Below are 18698 nucleotides of genomic sequence, written 5' to 3'. Positions count from 1 at the left end.
AAGTAAAGTCACAGAGTGACTTTATACTAATTTCTATACAAATGGATATTTATAATAGTTTAATTGACTGTATGAAAATTATAGTGATCAATCAGACTTTCAATCTGTTTGGAATTACTTCATTTTCTTCCTTCTCACAGAGTCTCTTGTGTTCTTCCATCTTATTTTGGACCTGACTCAAATTTTTCCAAAGAGTGTGTATCAAGAAGAGGTATTTTACCTTTCTTCAGGTGGTGACTGAAGAATACACCAGTGATAATATGGAATATGCTCAAAGTATATAGCATATGTCTATAAAAATGACCTTGTGCAATGTGGTATAATGCAATTATAATTAAGTGAAATAAAATAATGACCTTCATTTCTAAAATAAAATTAAAGATCCAAAAGGGGAAATTCTAAAATGTATATAAGAAAAATAGAGGGAAAAAAGAAAGAGTTCACAAAGAAAATATTTTTAAAAACTCAAATTAGAAAATCTCAAGGAAAGAAAAAGGAACAGCAATGTTCAGAACCTTAATCCAAACTAAACAGAGAACAAAATAAGGACAAAGGTTCATCTAGTTTCTGTCACATATATAGGCACAAAATAATTAACAAATAACACTACATGCATTCGAAACCCACTAAATTGTGGTCATCACACATTTATTACCAGATGGTTAATTTGTTTTAACGTGAGGAACACATATAAGTTTTATTCAGCATAACACCTTAAAGGGGAAAGGCATATGATCATTCAAATACATATAGAAATACAATTTAGTAAGTGGTAATATATTTATGAATTAAAATACAACAAAACAAAGAACAAGCAAAGGTCTCTTAACAAATTAAAAGCAGAAGGTAAACATTCAAAAGGGGAAACTACCAGAAAACCTACATAAAGCATCATCATTAACAGAAACCACAGAAGCATGCTCTTAACAATGGGTTTAAAACCTCCAGCCTGAGAACACAAAGGGTTCCACATGTATAGGTAGTTCAGGGTGGCCTTGTCAAGCATCAGTGGAAGAGGAGGGCCCTGGTCCCTGAAAGTTTGGATTCCCTAGTGTTGGGAAATTTGAGAGCAGGGAGACAGGAATGGGAGGATGGTGGGAGCACACCCTCATAGAAAAAGGATGAGGGGGGATGGGATAAGTGGTTTTGGAGAAGAATGGGAGAGGAGATAACATTGAAAGGTACATAAATAAGATAGCCAATAAAAAACCAGATAATGGGTCTGGCAAAAAGCCGAGACTTTTTGTTAACAATTTATTATGGGGATTTTGTATGATCCTCAAGGACAAGGTATTGTAGAAGAGGCCCATGGAATTTTAAAAAGATTGGTGAGGCATACTGTTGCTGAGATAAAGAATGATGCCGATAAAGAATGTGAGCTTGCTGAGTGCCCTGACAAGGGTGACTGGGGAGCTGTATTGGACATATGTTCCTGACCCACCTTTGCTTGACTATATCCCAGATGGAACAAGCTGCCTTGCCTCAAGTTTTTAGACCTTGTGGGATAGAGAATTGAAAAGAGAAACTATGTCTCTTGTATTCTTCTTAAAGGTGACCAGCTATTAGGACTCAATCATGGTCTAGAAATCAATCCAATATGGGAAATAACAGTCTACTTTTGGAAGACTGGATCTAGACTTTGTCAGAGACATATTTGGAAGCTAGCTGTAGCTCACTATGATGTTATGATAGCAAGAGATAATGTTGGGACAGTATCTGGATTTCAAACAAGAGTTAGTGCATGTTTTAAGGCTCTTTTAATTGTCAAGCTAAAATTGGTTTTTTCTCTTCTACAGTATTTATTGTAAAAACCATTGACTGTATCCAGTTATGTTAGTGTGTTGAAACCTGGCATGTCTGTTACCGGGGTCTATCAACCAGCTTTTTTCTCACTGCCCTGAGTATTAGAAAACCTTGATTCTCTGAATAAAGCTTGAAAGTGCTGGAAGAAATGAGTTAGGCTTTAAGCAGAAGCAAGAGGGTAGCGGGCTTGATTATTGCTGGTATAACAGCTTTAATTCCATTAATTGCTAGCACCACTGCTTCTTCAATAGCATTGACACAAGGAGTTACGACTACTATTTTTGTTAACCATCTAGCAAAAAAAAATGTTACTAGTGTATTGAGTATACAAAAGGATTTATATAGGTATCTGGAACAACGAATGATGCTCTATAACCCATTCAAATTATCTGAAGGAGGTTCAGGGTTCAAGAGTTAGGAGCCATCTCAAGTGTCATGACAAATACCATTGGAGTAGTGTTACTTTTGAAATTCACAATGATTGTCATTATAATTAGAAAAAAGTTTAAAGACACCTGTAGGATATTTGGCATAATCCTAACAGCTCTCTGGATGTTTTAACTTTGCATAGTGAGATTATGAATTTAAAGAATGCTGCTCTGTTGAGCTTTGATGCTGCAGATAATGCTGATAAAATTATCCATGGCCTGAGGTCAGTATTTCCATTTTGGTCAAACCTCAGGAATTACATATATAGCTTGATCAGGATAGCCCTTCTTGTTTTGGGAATACTTTTATTCCTTCCCATTGTGCTAAAGCTTATCTTTAACAACATCAACATGTTGACAGCCAAAGTACATGGCTTGAACCTGAAAATGGATCCCCAGATAGAGTTATTAAATCAACAGGCTGGCAAGCCAAGGATGGGTAAGATTCTGCACAGAGCTTTACCAACCTAAGACAGAAGTGCATTGCCTTTGATAATGCATATTTGATGATGAGTAAGAAAGGCATTCTTGTCAGAACTACCTAAGACAGGCTCAGACTTGTTTATGAAATAAAAAAAGGGGAGAGGCTAAGAGCTTCTGCAGCTGCTTGGCAAGAATCTGACATTGGCCAAGAACAAGGAAGTAGGCTTCAGGCAGGACTATGACATTAGGCTAGAACAAAAAAATAATTGCAGATAGGAATCTAAATATTAGTCTAGAACAAAGAAGTAATTTCAGGCAGGAATCTAAATCTTAGGCTAGAACAAGGAAGTAGGCTTCAGACATGAAAATGCCTTTGGCCTAGGACAGAGAATTTGGCTCAGATATTTTGGTCATCCTGATAAGCCCCTAGAAACAGTGATCACTTGAATGATCACAGAAATTTGTTTATTGTCTTGCTTGTTCTTTGACTAATTGTGTTTATTGTATTGTTTTTCCTTGACTATTTGCATCTATTGTATTGCTAGTACCTCAATCTACAACTGACCTTAATACTTGCATGTAACTAAAATGGTATGAAAGCATAAAGGAAGAGGGGGTATAGGATAGGGGGTTCTAGGGAGGTGAAATGGGGAAAGGGGATGACATCTATATTGTAAATAAATAAAATGTCCAATAAAAAAATGAAAAAACCCAATCGGTTTAAAGGAAAGAGTATCAAATATTGATAGTCTAGTCATTCATAATAAAGCATCTTGTCAATATAATCAAAAAGGGGAGAAGGAGAAAGTAAGAGTTGGAAAGTAAAAAAAAGTCATTACTTTCAAATAATATTATTCTTAAATACCTACATTTTCTAAAGTAATTTACAGATTAATAAAAATCCTCATCTTGAAGACAATGACATTTAACAAACAACTAGAAAAACATTTCCCTAAACAATGACTCACATAGCATATGTTAGAACTACAAAAGTAATCTTTCAAAGCATACTAAAGAGAGTAAACAAAACAGTAGGCAATAACAAAGAATCACAAATATCACATTTATGGTGACACCTGAGTGGGTAAGAGCACTTGTTGCTTTTGCATAGGACAGGGGTTTGATTCTCAGAACCCAGATGGTGGCTCACAATCATCAGTAATTCCAGTCTAAAGAGAGCAATTCTGATACTAAGGTCTTGTTCTCCAATTGGTTCTTGATTTGTCAGTAAAGAAAGCAGGGGACTAATTTCTGGGTAGAAGGTACTCTTGGGTCCCAGGGGGAAAAGGCAGACACAAGGAAGAAGAGAGGAGTTTTCTGCCATGCTTTGGAGGGAGAGGAACATAGCAACCATATGTCTGGGGGAGTGTGGGGGAAGAGGGAGTTGGGGCCTGCGGCCATTAAGACAGGCAGTTGTCCAAGGCAGGTGAGACTAGCCACTAAGTTTAGGGCATGTGGGGAGACTGAGATAAAATATTATTAAGGGCATGCTTTTCCAGGGGAGAGATATCTGAGCTCAGTAATTATTCCAAGAAAGCAAGTTGTAAAGTAACAAACTGTGTGTGTCTGTGTGATTTATCCTCCAAGTCAAGAGAAACTGGTAAGGGGCTGGTACCTCAGTCACTTCCTGGAGAAAAGGTCAATAGAACAAAAGGGAAGCTGGGTTGGGGCTGGTCACTCCGCCAATCCTGGAACAAAAGGCAGTAGCATAAAACTACAACGCCAGTCCTTGCAGATTTAACAACCATGGGCATCAGGTCCATATGTGGTACAAATAAACACATGTAGGCAAAATACTTACCCATATAAAATAGAAAATAAATTAACACAAAATTTTAAAGAAGAATCATAAACACCAAGGGAAAGAATGGACAACTCCCAAAGGGAAGCATAATGACTTCTAAATTAACTGGTGTTCAGTAAGCAAAAGTGCTTACCTAGAGTAGCCAAGACTTCTGTTTGCTCCTAAGCCCTACAAGAAAACAAAAATAAGATATATAAATCAGTTAAGAAGTTTAATAGCAACCAATTTTAAAATACAAAAAAAAAGCAAAGCAAAACAATAAAAACTACAAGCAAATATTTTGAGGAAATGGAGGCCAGGGTGGGGGCATATTTTTCCCAGTTGTGCCAAGGGGAAAAGTGATAGTTCAATTCCAACCCTGTACTTCTCTACAAGTGATATTTGTACAATTAGAAGACCCCAAACCCATTCATTTTTCACACAAACTACAGGCCTTCATCAGCCTGTTGAAAATTGTTTAAAAGTAAAGGTACCTGCTGCCTGGCCTGACAAGGATCAAATAATGGACAGAAATGACTAACTCCTTCAAGGTGTCATCTAACCTATACACAATTGTTATATGCCTTACCCACAAATAAATGTAAATTTTTATTACTTTTTAAATTTTTTAAATTTATTTTTCCAAACAGGGTTTCTTTTGAGTAGCTCTGACTGTCCTGGAACTCATTGTGTAGACCAGGCTGGCCTCAACTTGGTGAGTGCTGGGATTAAAGGCATGCACCACCACTGCCTGGCTTTTCCTTCCCCTTTATTTTATTTTATTTTATTTTATTTATTTTATTTTATTTTATTTTATTTTGGTTTTTCGAGACAGGGTTTCTCTGTGTAGCCCTGGCTGTCCTGGAACTCACTCTGTAGACCAGGCTGGCCTCGAACTCAGAAATCCGCTTGCCTCTGCTTCCCAAGTGCTGGGATTAAAGGCATGCACCACCACTGCCCGGCCCCCTTTAATTTTTAAAATTATTTTATTATGCATATGGGAGGGTATGTTCATATGAACACAAGTGCCCATAGAACTTCATGGTGTCAGATTCCCCCTTGAGTTGGGGTTAAAGTTAATTGTAAGCTCTCTGATGTGCTAGGAATCAAACTCAGTCCCTCAGGAGGAATGGTGCATGCTCTTCACCACTGAGCCCCAAATATAAATTTTAAAAACAATTCTAATGGGCTGATTAATGGCCACATCCATTCACCTCAACTGGTTCTTTCCAATAACATGTACCTCACCCTATATCAACCCACATGACCCAAGCCCTACCCCTCTGGATTCGAACCTTCTCCTGCCTTCACCAACACATTCTTTTCCTTTTTGATGGGGCCTGCCTCCTGCCCACAAACCGTGATCCTTGCCTGTGCAACCACCACCCACATCCAAGCCCCGCCCCTCAAGGAGCGACTCACCACGGGGTGCCCCTCCCACACCCAGATTTCTGCCACACTCACAAAAGGGCCTAGCAACCCGCACACACATGCGCATAGCATTCAACCAATCAGCGAGGCTCCTGGTCAAGACTTTCCTGCTTAAATTCACTTACCTCAGCCTCTCCTCACAGTAGTGGAGCAGAGCGTCGTTTGAACCGGAGGTCTTAGCCTCTCCTTGAAGCCCGCTAGAGCTGACCAGAGGTCAGTAAACCTGGTTCAGCTAAGGGAGTTAGTTCAGGTGGGAAGATGGGATGAATGTGAGGAGGGAACAAGTGTAGAGGAGGCGGAAGAGTGAAAAAGAAGGATTTTGAGAAGGAAAAGTGAGAATGAAAGGGAATGAAGTAGGAAAAGAATGTGCACCCTTGGGGTAGGCCTGGTCCTGTCCGGTACCAGCGGCCATTTTATCTGTGAGACAAATCCCTTTGGCATCACCCAGGAGGTGGTGGGCTTTGCCGAGGTCTCCGAGGGGAAAACGGAGGCAATGAGGGGAAAATAGAGGCGCCGGTAAACCTTGCCGATGTCTCTGAGGGGGAAACGGAGGCGCTGAGGGGAAAATGGAGGCACCAGGTTTGCTGAGGTCTCCGAGGGGAAAACGGAGGCGCCGAGGGGAAAGTGGAGGCGATGGTGGGCCTTGGTGAGGTCACAGAAGGGAAACTGGAGGCACCGGCAAACCTTGCCGAGGTCTCTGAGGGGAAAATGGAGGCGCTGAGGGGAAAGTGGAGGTGCCGAGGGGAAAATGGAGGCGCCGAGGGGAAAATGGAGTCAGTGGTGGGCCTTGCCGAGGTCTCTGAGGAAAAAAACGGAGGCGCCGGTAAACCTTGCCGAGGTCTCCGAGGGGAAAATGGAGGCTCCGAGGGGAAAACGGAGGTGTCGGCAAACCTTGCCGAGGTCTCCGAGGGGAAAATGGAGGCTCCGGTAAACCTTGCCGAGGTCTCCGAGGGGAAAATGGAGGCGCCGAGGGGAAAACGGAGGCGCCGAGGGGAAAATGGAGGTGCCGAGGGGAAAATGGAGGTGCCGAGGGGAAAATGGAGGTGCCGAGGGGAAAATGGAGGTGCCGAGGGGAAAATGGAGGTGCCGAGGGGAAAATGGAGTCGGTGGTAGGCCTTGCCGAGGTCTCCGAGGGGAAAATGGAGGCTCCGGTAAACCTTGCCGAGGTCTCCGAGGGGAAAACGGAGGCACCGAGGGGAAAATGGAGGTGCTGAGGGAAACCTTGCCGAGGTCTCCGAGGGGAAAATGGAGGCTCCGGGGGGAAAATGGAGGTGCTGATGGGAAAATGGAGGCACCGAGGGGAAAATGGAGGCTCCGGTAAACCTTGCCGAGGTCTCCGAGGGGAAAACGGAGGCTCCGGCAAACCTTGCCGAGGTCTCCGAGGGGAAAATGGAGGTGCCGAGGGGAAAATGGAGGCTCTGGTAAACCTTGCCGAGGTCTCCGAGGGGAAAATGGAGGTGCTGAGGGAAACCTTGCCGAGGTCTCTGAGGGGAAAATGGAGGCGCTGAGGGGAAAATGGAGGCGCCGAGGGGAAAATGGAGGTGCTGAGGGAAACCTTGCCGAGGTCTCCGAGGGGAAAACGGAGGCTCCGGTAAACCTTGCCGAGGTCTCCGAGGGGAAAATGGAGGCTCCGGTAAACCTTGCCGAGGTCTCCGAGGGGAAAATGGAGGTGCTGAGGGAAACCTTGCCGAGGTCTCCGAGGGGAAAACGGAGGTGCTGAGGGGAAAATGGAGGAGCCGAGGGGAAAATGGAGGCAGTGGTAAACCTTGCCGAGGTCTCCGAGGGGAAAATGGAGGCGCCGAGGGGAAAACGGAGGCGCCGAGGGGAAAATGGAGGTGCCGAGGGGAAAATGGAGGTGCCGAGGGGAAAATGGAGGTGCCGAGGGGAAAATGGAGGTGCCGAGGGGAAAATGGAGGTGCCGAGGGGAAAATGGAGTCGGTGGTAGGCCTTGCCGAGGTCTCCGAGGGGAAAATGGAGGCTCCGGTAAACCTTGCCGAGGTCTCCGAGGGGAAAACGGAGGCACCGAGGGGAAAATGGAGGTGCTGAGGGAAACCTTGCCGAGGTCTCCGAGGGGAAAATGGAGGCTCCGGGGGGAAAATGGAGGTGCTGATGGGAAAATGGAGGCACCGAGGGGAAAATGGAGGCTCCGGTAAACCTTGCCGAGGTCTCCGAGGGGAAAACGGAGGCTCCGGCAAACCTTGCCGAGGTCTCCGAGGGGAAAATGGAGGTGCCGAGGGGAAAATGGAGGCTCTGGTAAACCTTGCCGAGGTCTCCGAGGGGAAAATGGAGGTGCTGAGGGAAACCTTGCCGAGGTCTCTGAGGGGAAAATGGAGGCGCTGAGGGGAAAATGGAGGCGCCGAGGGGAAAATGGAGGTGCTGAGGGAAACCTTGCCGAGGTCTCCGAGGGGAAAACGGAGGCTCCGGTAAACCTTGCCGAGGTCTCCGAGGGGAAAATGGAGGCTCCGGTAAACCTTGCCGAGGTCTCCGAGGGGAAAATGGAGGTGCTGAGGGAAACCTTGCCGAGGTCTCCGAGGGGAAAACGGAGGTGCTGAGGGGAAAATGGAGGAGCCGAGGGGAAAATGGAGGCAGTGGTAAACCTTGCCGAGGTCTCCGAGGGGAAAATGGAGGCAGTGGTAAACCTTGCTGAGGTCTCCGAGGGTAAAATGGAGGCACCGGCAAACCTTGCCTAGGTAGCCGAGGGGACAATGGAGGGTGGTGGGCCTTGCTGTGGTCATGGAGGGGAAAACGGGAGGCGGTGGTGGGCCTTGCTGAGGTCATTGACAGGAACATGAAAGTGGTGGTGAACCTTGCTGGAGCAACAGGAAAATGAAGGTGGCTAGGGATGAGAAAGACCTGAGAGGGAATGAGAAGCAAGGAGAAAATAGAGAATGAGAGAGGTATGGAGAAGCTGGGGAAAGGCTTAGGGTTCAGGAGCTGAGGAGGGCTTAGGATGAAGGACAGTTGAAGAGGGTATGGGAGAGAGGAGGAGTTAGGGTTGAGGAGGATCTGGCTAGAGATATTGGGTGAAGAAGAGTTGGGGAGAGTTAAGAAACAAGGAGGAACTCAGGATGAGAAGCTGTTCAGGGACTAGAGATGAGAAAGACCTGAAGAGGTCCTAGAATAGGGAATAAATAGCTATTTACTGTATAATCAAGATGGATTCAAACTGGTGAGTCTCTGGTCTAATGTTCCTGCATACTGGGATCAGAGGCATGTACTACAACATTGAGCTTTTTCTGTTTTAATTTTGTAAATTAGGATCTTACTCTGTAGCCCAGGCTGTCCTAGCTTGGGTAGGTCTTAAAGTTGCAATCTTCTGCCCTTGCCCCCTCCACTTTTGAAGTAGGGCTGTGCTTGGGAAGATCCAAGGGCTTCTCTTACATGCCAGACATGAGTTGCACTGTCAAGCTACATTCCCAGTGCTGTAAAATTTTCACTTATAATATTCATTTTGTTAGGAACAGATTTTGGCATGCTCATGTTGCAGGCAGCATATATCTTTGAAAATGACATACAAATTTACATATTTGCTCAAATTTATCGAGAACTAGCAAAAAAAAAAATACATGAAACTCAGAACATTGAGTGAATGGATACAAACATGGTCTAAGCTAAACCACCATTGTTTAAACTTCCTTTTACATTGACATTGACAAGTTGTTTACCTGGTATCCACTAAAGTAAGAAAACCAACATTATTCAAATATGGGCATCCTGATTTTATATGATAATTTTCTTTGTTAATTTAAATAATGCTTTTGGATTTGGATAGCTTGAGATATTTGTTTTTCTTATTGTACTTTAAAACAGAAAACATACAATTATGTTTCCCGGTGGACATGGACTAAGCGACCCTGAAGAACTTGAAAGCACACCAACTGAGGAAGAACATCTAACAGTTTATTCTTTTGATGATGACTTTCAGCACCCCAGTGTTTCACAACAGAGTAACATTGAAGGTATAAGGTGTCAAATTTGGGGGGCTGGAAAGCTGCCTGGGGGGTAAAATTATTTGCCATGTGAACCAGAGAGGACCTGAGTTTGATCCCTAGAGTCCACACAGTAGAAGAATCTACTCCAGAAAGCTGTCCTCTGATTGCTACATTGATGTGTGTGTATACACCTAATACTAATTTTTGAAAATGTAAAGCTTCTAAGTGTTGAGTATTGATGATGTCTTCTAGTTCTTTTGTTATGAACATAATGCACTTAAAATTTGTTAGTTTCTTCCATGTGCTTTGCTCTCATCTGATCTTCATATCTCCATATCTAAATTCTAGAAATCCATGTAGTCTTGCCTTTGAAGTTCTAACATGTTAATCAATAAATGATGTATAATTTACTATATTATTTTATCCTAGAAAAACTTGAAAATTTGTTTCTATGAATGGCCATGAATTTGCTCTAACTTCATCTGTTAAAGAAAATTTTGTATTCATGTATCTAATACAAAAACTTAAGTTGTCAAATATCTGTGAAGGAGCATAAAATACTGTTCATTGCAATTTTTTTCTTTTCTTAGGTTTTTCAAGACAGGGTTTTTCTGTATTACAGCCCTGGCTGTCTTGGACCTCTTTGTAGACTGGGCTGGCCTCAAATCCACAGAGATCTGCCTGTCTCTGCCTCCAAGTACCGAGATTAAAAGTGTGCACCACCATACCTGGCTTAATTTTAGTTTCTTAAAATAACATTTAATTTCAAAAGTGTTTTTCTCTTTCTTATCAACAGAACTGAGTTCAACATCTGATTCACAAGGGAGAAGTCCTATAGAACTGTTTTCAGATCCGGGGTAAAATACTAAAAATTGTTTGTAAAATAATGTACTTCAAGAAATGTTTGCTTTGTTTATATAACAAGTAGCATACATATATTATTTGACATTTGCTATTTCTTCCAAACTATTCTACCTTATGAATCCTTAATTAAACAGTGTTTTGTATCCAACAATGTTGTATGCATTCTTGGGAAATGGTCTATTATTGAACTACTGTGCCAGCTTTAATAATTTTTAAAAATGTGGTTTCTTCATAGGGAAAAAGTAGAAGTCATTCTTGGAAAAATTGGAGGTATGCTTTTGAATATCTTTATATTTTTATAAAATTAAAACTACATAACTATTTGTGTAAAATATGTTAGCCAGTGTACTATATATCTGCTCTTCAATGCCTTGTTTTTATAAGATTTTTCATAAATACTTGTGATTTAGCATCATAGATATTCTTCCTTAATTGTTTCCTTGGTGAGAGAAGTAAAAACAGTGTTTTTAGACATGTGACTTCAATGGAATTTCAGAAGAAGAAAATAGGAAAAGTCTTCATACTTCTTTGAACAAAGTAATGTGCTATTTCTGTATAACAGTTTCTTCTTTTATTGTCTATATATTTATTTCCTAGGATTTATACTGTATTCCTTTCTTTAGAGTAGGCAGTATAAAATTGAAGCTTCTAAAATAACTCTTTGTTATTATTTTCATTCTAATAAATTATAATGTGTGAAACTTTGATAGACAGTAAGAAATTTAAAATATAAGCCAAAAAAAAAAAAACCCTTGTGTTTTAAGAACAGTGTTAAAGGTCAGTTATACTAGCTTTCTTGGAGGGAATATTCATTGTTGTTTATCTTGTTTTGAGAAAGTCTTAGTATGGGGTTGGCATTAACACTGTAGATTATCTGACTTAACCTCACAGATGTTGGCGTTATAGGGACAGACAAAACCAAGGGAGCAGGAACAGTACTCTTTTTCAAAAGTTAATAGAGGACAGAGAAATGGCTTAATGGTTTAAGAGCACTGGCTGATGTTCTAGAGGAATCCAATATGATTTCCAGCATACCCATAGTGGCTCACAGCCATCTGTAACTTTAGTCCAAGGGGATTCAATGCCTTCTTTTGGCCTCAATGGGAACCAGGTTCATGGTGCACTGCCTAGATACAGCCAACCCTTACCCCCCCCCCAAAGTTAATATTAGACCCCTCTAATGATTACTCATATAATCAACTACTTTGGAAGAAGTACATGTTTTATAATCTGTTGTTTCATCTACATATTAAAGCTGCTGAGATCATCTCATATATTTATTATAGGAAACACTTTTATTTAGCTGCTAAAATGATAAATTATTGATATAATAATAGAGCTTTGCTGTGGTTACTAAAAGTAACTGGTGAAAAGAATATTTCTTCTTTATTGAGTCACAGTTTAATTATGCATCTCTGGATGGCCTGGAACTTGGTATGTAGGACAGGCTGGCCACAGATTGAGTTAGTGGTATATACTACCATTCCTAGCTACCGCAGAATATTTAACATTTAAATTTTTGTATGAACTGCCTGCTGTACATCAGGGTAAAAATGCCCTATAGAATCTTGGTGAAGTATAAAGGATAACCAAAGCATGCTAAGAAGATACAATAGGCAAGCACTTACCAACTGAACAACAGCCCCAGCTTCTCATTGACAGTCTCTTTTACAAGTAATTTTAATAATTTAATTAAGTTTTATTTTGGTTTTTAAAGACAGGTTTTCTCTGTGGTTTTGGCTCTCCTGGAACTCAACTCTGTAGATCAGGCTGGCCTACAACTCACTCTGTAGACCTGGTTGGCCTGAAACTGACAGAGGTCCACCTGCCTCTGCCTCTCAGATGCTAGATTTAACCTTTTTTAGATTCTATTTTAAATAAATACTTCATTTCTTTCTCTCAAACAATAAGTCAGGCAAGCATGTCCTTCCAGTATAGAATGTTTTATAAATTTTTTATTTAATTCTGTTCTCATAGATAAAGTCTACCTTCTCCCTTTGTTTTGATTATCATCTTTCTAAATATCATCAGTTAGAAAAAGCCTAATTGTGGTGTGGTTGCGAAAAATGATTAGGACAAGAAGTGTTTCAGATTTCAAAGTTTTAAATTTGGAATGTTTTCATAGAACTTTGCTATTGATGAGTGTACATTACTCAAATTTGTAATTATTTGAATATATAGGAACAAAATAATTTTTATTAACATTGCATTCTAATCAACATTAATTTTAATATAGTTGACATTAACCGTGCCCTTAATGCTAAGAGGCAAAGAATGGAGACAACTTCTAGACAAACTTTTGAAGGAGTTGAGCAGAAAATGAAAGAAGTTTGGAACTCACATGAAGATGCAATGTAAGTTTTTCTTTAAGAACCATGTTTATATCAATTTTTAATATATACTGATATAAATCACTCAAGAAAAATGCTATCATCTGTTTATTTGGGAATCTAATGAATATGTTTGGCTTGAGTTTTCTCTAGGAAGGTATAGACTAGCTTCATAGAAGCCAGTGAAGATTATGTTTTTCTCTTTTAAGTAACAATTGAGGTTTTGTTGCACCTCGGTATTCACTCTTTAAATTAGTTGGATAAATTTTAAATGAATAGAATCTAAAAGTTGTTAGCTATGGCTGACAGTGTAGAGAAAGGTCAATTTGAACATGTTAAACACTTAGATCTTGCTTTATGCTAAATTGTGGCTGTGCCAAAATGGGGAGTGGGGAAATTAGTGGAACGTTTGCACTTGTAAATCATTTGATATTTTTGTGAGAATCTACATTCAGTAGAAAAAAATGAAAAATAAACTATTTAGAGATTATTCTGAAAATTGATATGTATGACAAAACTTCCCTAGTTTTCAAAAGCTGCTGCATGAGAGGGACATTTATGTTAGGAAAAAGTACTTCTGGAATCAGTATAAATCTAATTTACTTCTGAGTTTTCCATCAACATATTTTTGATGGAATATCATTATTTCCTCTTTATACTGTGATGGGGTGTCAATTCAATTTTGTCTCAAATGTTGTTTTCATGATAGTACAAGAGGTAACATTATTATTGAATGTTGTTTTCATAATAGTATGAGGTAAAACATTGTTTTGTTTTACAGGGCACAGCTTAATGAAGAGTCTGCTCAGGCATTTGCAAATCTGTTTGAGCAATGGAATGAGGATTTTAAGAAATTTCAAGAACAACATAAGAAACTCGTGGTTGGTATCACAATTGCAATTAATCTATTATAAATAAAGCTCAAGTAAGAATAGTGAAGCTATTTGAGTTGAATGAAACACATTCAGGCTTGTTTAGAGATTGAAATGTCCAAGAATGAGTGATGTGTGGAAGATGATCTCCTAACTTGTGTAGAGGTTATTTTAGAACACTGAGGAAGGGGAAACAGAGAATGTGAGAAGTAAAAGAGTAGCCTCACTTAGACATAATGCTTGCTAAAGAAAAATACTAAGGGCAGTCATCTTAAAATGTCTTTTACTGAGTTTAGAATAGTATTGTTTTCTAAATTTAAAGTTTTAGGGTTTAAGCTGTACCTCAGAGGAACTATATTTGTACATACACAGCCCACAGCAACAACCAGCTCTTACCAAATTGTTAATACAGCTTTTTTCTTTTGTATTTGTAGAATGATTTTCAACAGCAGGAGAAGATTTTTCAACAAGCTAGACTTATCCAGAACCAGAGACTGAGAACAATTAGACAAGTACATGAACAATTCTTAAAGGTATGTTTACATGATAATGTTATGTTCCTTAAAACAAAATGCACATCTTTCTTTATAAGAATATGATAATTTCCATTTTTAAATTTATTGTTTCTAATTGATATGATAATTAGATACGCAATGGTTTCATGGCAGTTTAATAACTGCCATGTCTTTAATACGACAGAAGATGGTAAGTTGTGACTTTTCTATAGATACTTGACATGCAGTACAGCCATGCTTTATGTTTAGTCAGTGTTTTTTACTTAACTGAAAAGAGAAAGTCTACGTATCATTTCCATGGTCTTTGTCTTTGTAATCCCAGTATATATTAAATAGGAAAGGCTTGAAATAAATCTTAAAGATTTAAGGCAAAAGATGCCCTGGACCTGGAGTTAAAAGTTGCAAGCTGCCTTGTGGGTGCTAGGAATCAAAGTCAGGTCTTCTGGGAGAACAGCTAGTACTGTTACCTGCCTAGTCATCTCTCCAGCCTCAGGAAGGAGCCAAATTAAGTTAAACCCTTTTTTGAGAGAGAGGAACATGGAGGCCGATGTTTGTGTGTCTCTGCCAGTCAAAGATAGTTGATATATCTAGGTTAGATATTGGGTTACACTTCTGATTGATATTGAGCATTGTAAAACTTATAAAGCCTTTGATTAATATTTTAAAAATTGTATAAAAGCAAAAAGGAGAAGGTGGCATGTGATAGGGGTTTTCTAGGAAGGGGAAATGAGGAAAGGGGATAGCATCTGAAATGTAAATAAAATAAATAAAACATAAAAATTATAAAAAAAGAAAATTAGTAGGGAAATATCTTCTGGTAGGTAGGTTTTTGAATGATTGCAGTGGCTAAAATAACTTTATATATTAATTTATAATGTTAACTCCGAATTTAATAGTTAAAGATTAAAAGTTGTTGCTTGAGAATTAAGCATATGCTGGAAAATTGAAGTATAAACAATAATTTTAAAATAAGTACTTTCAAGAACTTTAACTTCTACACAAGTTATTTTATGTGTTTCCAAGTACAGCTCTTACCAGTTTGCTCTATTGTTCCCTGAAAACAGTTTATCAATTGGCACCAATAAAAGTATCTGCTAGATAATATCACCAGATATAACTATTAGTTAGGAACTTTAGTATAATTTTTAATTTTTCCATAGCCCATACTTCCACATTCAGTAACTACTAGAATTCTACCATTTTTCCCAATAGTATTTCATTATTTCTTTAACTCTTATTTCATAAATAGCTCATGCTATTTAATATTCTTATGATGTACTATGAACGCTGTTTTTTCTGTTCTTCAGTCAATGCTTCATAGCCTTGTCATATTATAATTTTAAAATGAGTCTTTTTCCCTATAAATTTATTAACTTCCCATTTTCTGTTCTGAAGAAGCCCTATGACATGAATCTCTTTTGAAGTTACATTTATTCCAATTGTCCATTAATATACACACCTTTCTTTATAATCATTTTCTCTGTGCCTGCTGCCTGGATACACTACTATTAACCTCACTTAAATATTTTTAACTCCTTTTCATTAATTCAAATTGGTTTCTTTGTCATGCAAACTGGAAACATTTCTGTTTGTAGTTTATATTTATAAGAAGCTACATTATAATTTCCAAAAGTTTTTGTGTTGTTCCAGTTTAAATTTTTATTTTCTCTGGAAAAAGGAAGCAATTATGTATTATCATCTTTTACTTTCTCCGTAGTACTTAACATGGTATTTGTCAGTTGGTTAGTGATTTATCTCACTGGAAAATGATTAGAAAAGATTTAAAGTATAATTTTAAATGGATAGCACATACATACAATATTAGTGCCGAAGAGACTCGGACAGATGGATGGATGGACAGTTAGAAGGTAGCCTAGTTAATATAGTGAGCTACTGTCTTACAAAGCAAAAATAGAAATTTTGCTATTAATTACTAGAAAAAAGATCTCATTTTGTAGATTATTTTCTCCTTTAGTAAATTCATGTCACATTATGTCGCACTGACTTTTGGTCTTAAGTTGATGGTAGCCTGATGTTTGAGAAAATTACTAGAACTATTCACAGTTATGATGCTTGCTAAGAAGACCCTGCCTTTCTCTATTTTTCATTTTCTTTTCCTTAAGAAAAAGTGCATGTACTGTACAGGCTAGCTTTCAAGCTCTCAGTCCTTCCTGCTGTGCTGGCCAACTTTGTTATCTTGTGCTCAACTTTCCCCTCTCCTCTCTCCATCTTGACCTAAATATTCCCTCAAACTATTTCTTGAAAAGAATGTACCATTGGATCTTCTATAATTATATTTGACTGATGCCTGAGTTATTTTGAATCTCAACAGTAGGAATTCGGGTCTTGTATTGGAATTTTTTTTACTTGAAATAATGTGTATTACTTCAATAATTAAAATTCACTTTTGAAATTTTATTTGAAAATTTTACAACTTGAGGTGAAAAGATAATGCTGTGGGGCTAAACTAGCCTTTTGTATTTTAGAATTTGGAAGACTTGGAGAAGAGAAGTGATGCTATGCTTACTGGGACACAAAGTGAACTTAAAGAGGACATTAATAAGCTGCGGAGAAAAATTATGAGAGAATCTGTAAGTTGTATTTCAGACTAGAAAAATGAATTAATGAAAGTACTGCCTGATGGATAAGTACCACTAAAATTAAAATATATATATATATCCTTGTTTCCTCTCCCTCTCCCTCTCCATCTGTCTCTGTCTCTCTTCCTCTCCCTCCCCCTCCCCTTTTCTCTCTCTCCCTCTCCTTCTCCCTGTCTCTTTTTAAATAGCAGCATCAGGAGATGATGAGTGCTCGTCAGTCTTTCCAGTCCACTCTCTTTTGATGGGAAGAATATTTGAAGAAGGAACTTAAACTGAAGCAATACAGTTCAAATGCCAGCTATGAGCCATGCTTTATGACAAGTATTAGTATAAATGATAAGATCTTTAGTCATTAGTTGTTTCCTTCATCCTTTATTTAGAATAAAATCCAGTTATGTTAATATCAACTATCCCTGTATGTCAAGGATTTCTTTATGACACTGTTGAAGTTTTATCAATAAAAATGATTAAAGTTTGGATATTGACTTTAGTATATTTATTATTCCCAAAGGCACAAAGTTCAGGTATAGAAAGTTACATTGGTTTTATTTCATTTATTTTTCTGGCAAGGTATTACCATGTTTGCCATGATGGTGTCTAACACTGAACCAAAAAGAAACTTAGATAGAAACTCAGGTAGTCCTCAAACCTTGGCCTCCAAAGCACCTGAGATAACAGGCGGGAACCACTCTGCCTAGTTTACATGGTTCTGTAAAGAAAACCCCTTCAGTTCATTTTATATACTTACTAAATTGCTTAGCCCATTCTAAGAAAATGTATTAAGGAGCTTGAGTTCATATCTTGGCATTAAGCAGTTAAGACATTGATTAAGCTGACTATATATACTATTATGCAGCCTTGCTTGGCCTGCAACTTGTTATGTAGACCGGGCTAGCCTCAAAATCATATATGCCTGCTTCCCAAGTACTAGGATTAAAGTCATGTACCAGCATGCCTTGCCTATATACTAGTTTTAGGACATTGCAAATTTCATTTCCACGGGGCATCAAAATGTCATTGGGATTGGTCTGATGTTAAGTAACATGTGTCCTCAGTAGTGATTGAGTAATGATTATCATGAAGGCAGGGCATGGAGGTACATGCCTTTACTCTCAGAACTCAGGAGTCAGGGTCATTCAGATCTATTGAGTTTGAGGCCAGTTTGGTCTATCTAAAGCAATTTCCAGAACAGTCAGGGCTATAAAGTGAAAGCCTGTCTCAAAATTTAAAGAAGGATATCATGAGTATAGATTGCTACTTTTTATTGTTTAAGGATGTTATGTCTGCAAAGATAAATTTCCAACTGATGCAAACAGATGCAGAGACCCACAGCCAAATATACAGAGCTAGGGGAATCCTGTGGAAGAGGAGAAGGAAGGATTGTAGGAGCCAAAGTGTGAAGGTCACCACAAGAAAACCCACAGAATTAGCGAACCTGGGCTCGTAGGGGCTCATAGAGACTGAACTTACAACTAGGGAGCCTTCGTGGACCTGACCTTGGCCCTCTGCACCTATGTTACAACTGTGTAGCATGTTCTTGTGGGACTCCTAACAGTGGGAGCAGGGGTTGTCTCTAACTGTTGCCTGCCTTTGGACACCTTTCTTCCTACTGGTTGCATTGTCTAGCATTAGTAGGAGATGAGGTGCCTAGTCTTAGTGCAACTTGATACATACCATGGCTGTTAGATATCCATGGGAGGCCTGGCCTTTTCTGAAG

At 39.1% G+C, this 18698-nt stretch overlaps 1 protein-coding gene across 1 annotated transcript; it reads left to right on the top strand.

The window, feature by feature from the left end:
* The first annotated feature begins 6007 nt into the window (after positions 1-6007).
* Positions 6008-17465, top strand: LOC117694030 (synaptonemal complex protein 3-like). The gene is made up of 9 exons (XM_034484757.1): positions 6008-6081; positions 9679-9827; positions 10597-10657; positions 10900-10934; positions 12901-13018; positions 13776-13875; positions 14301-14399; positions 16868-16972; positions 17173-17465. The coding sequence occupies exons 2-9, from the start codon at positions 9692-9694 to the stop codon at positions 17221-17223; spliced, it is 705 nt and encodes a 234-aa protein (XP_034340648.1). The 5' UTR covers positions 6008-6081; positions 9679-9691; the 3' UTR covers positions 17224-17465.
* The last annotated feature ends 1233 nt before the right edge of the window (positions 17466-18698 follow it).

The sequence above is a fragment of the Arvicanthis niloticus genome, chromosome X (assembly GCF_011762505.2).
Source record: "Arvicanthis niloticus isolate mArvNil1 chromosome X, mArvNil1.pat.X, whole genome shotgun sequence".
In the NCBI taxonomy this organism is placed as follows: Eukaryota; Metazoa; Chordata; class Mammalia; order Rodentia; family Muridae; genus Arvicanthis; species Arvicanthis niloticus.
Note: the sequence above shows the minus strand (reverse complement) of the source record. Positions and strands in the feature narration are given on the sequence as shown.

Coding starts and splice junctions, on each gene's coding strand:
- LOC117694030 (XM_034484757.1), top strand. CDS start 9,692: ATGTTTCCCGGTGGACATGGACTAAGCGACCCTGAAGAACTTGAAAGC. Junction 10,935..12,900: donor CATTCTTGGAAAAATTGGAG/GTATGCTTTTGA, acceptor ATTTTAATATAG/TTGACATTAACCGTGCCCTT. Junction 16,973..17,172: donor GAAAAATTATGAGAGAATCT/GTAAGTTGTATT, acceptor TTTAAATAGCAG/CATCAGGAGATGATGAGTGC.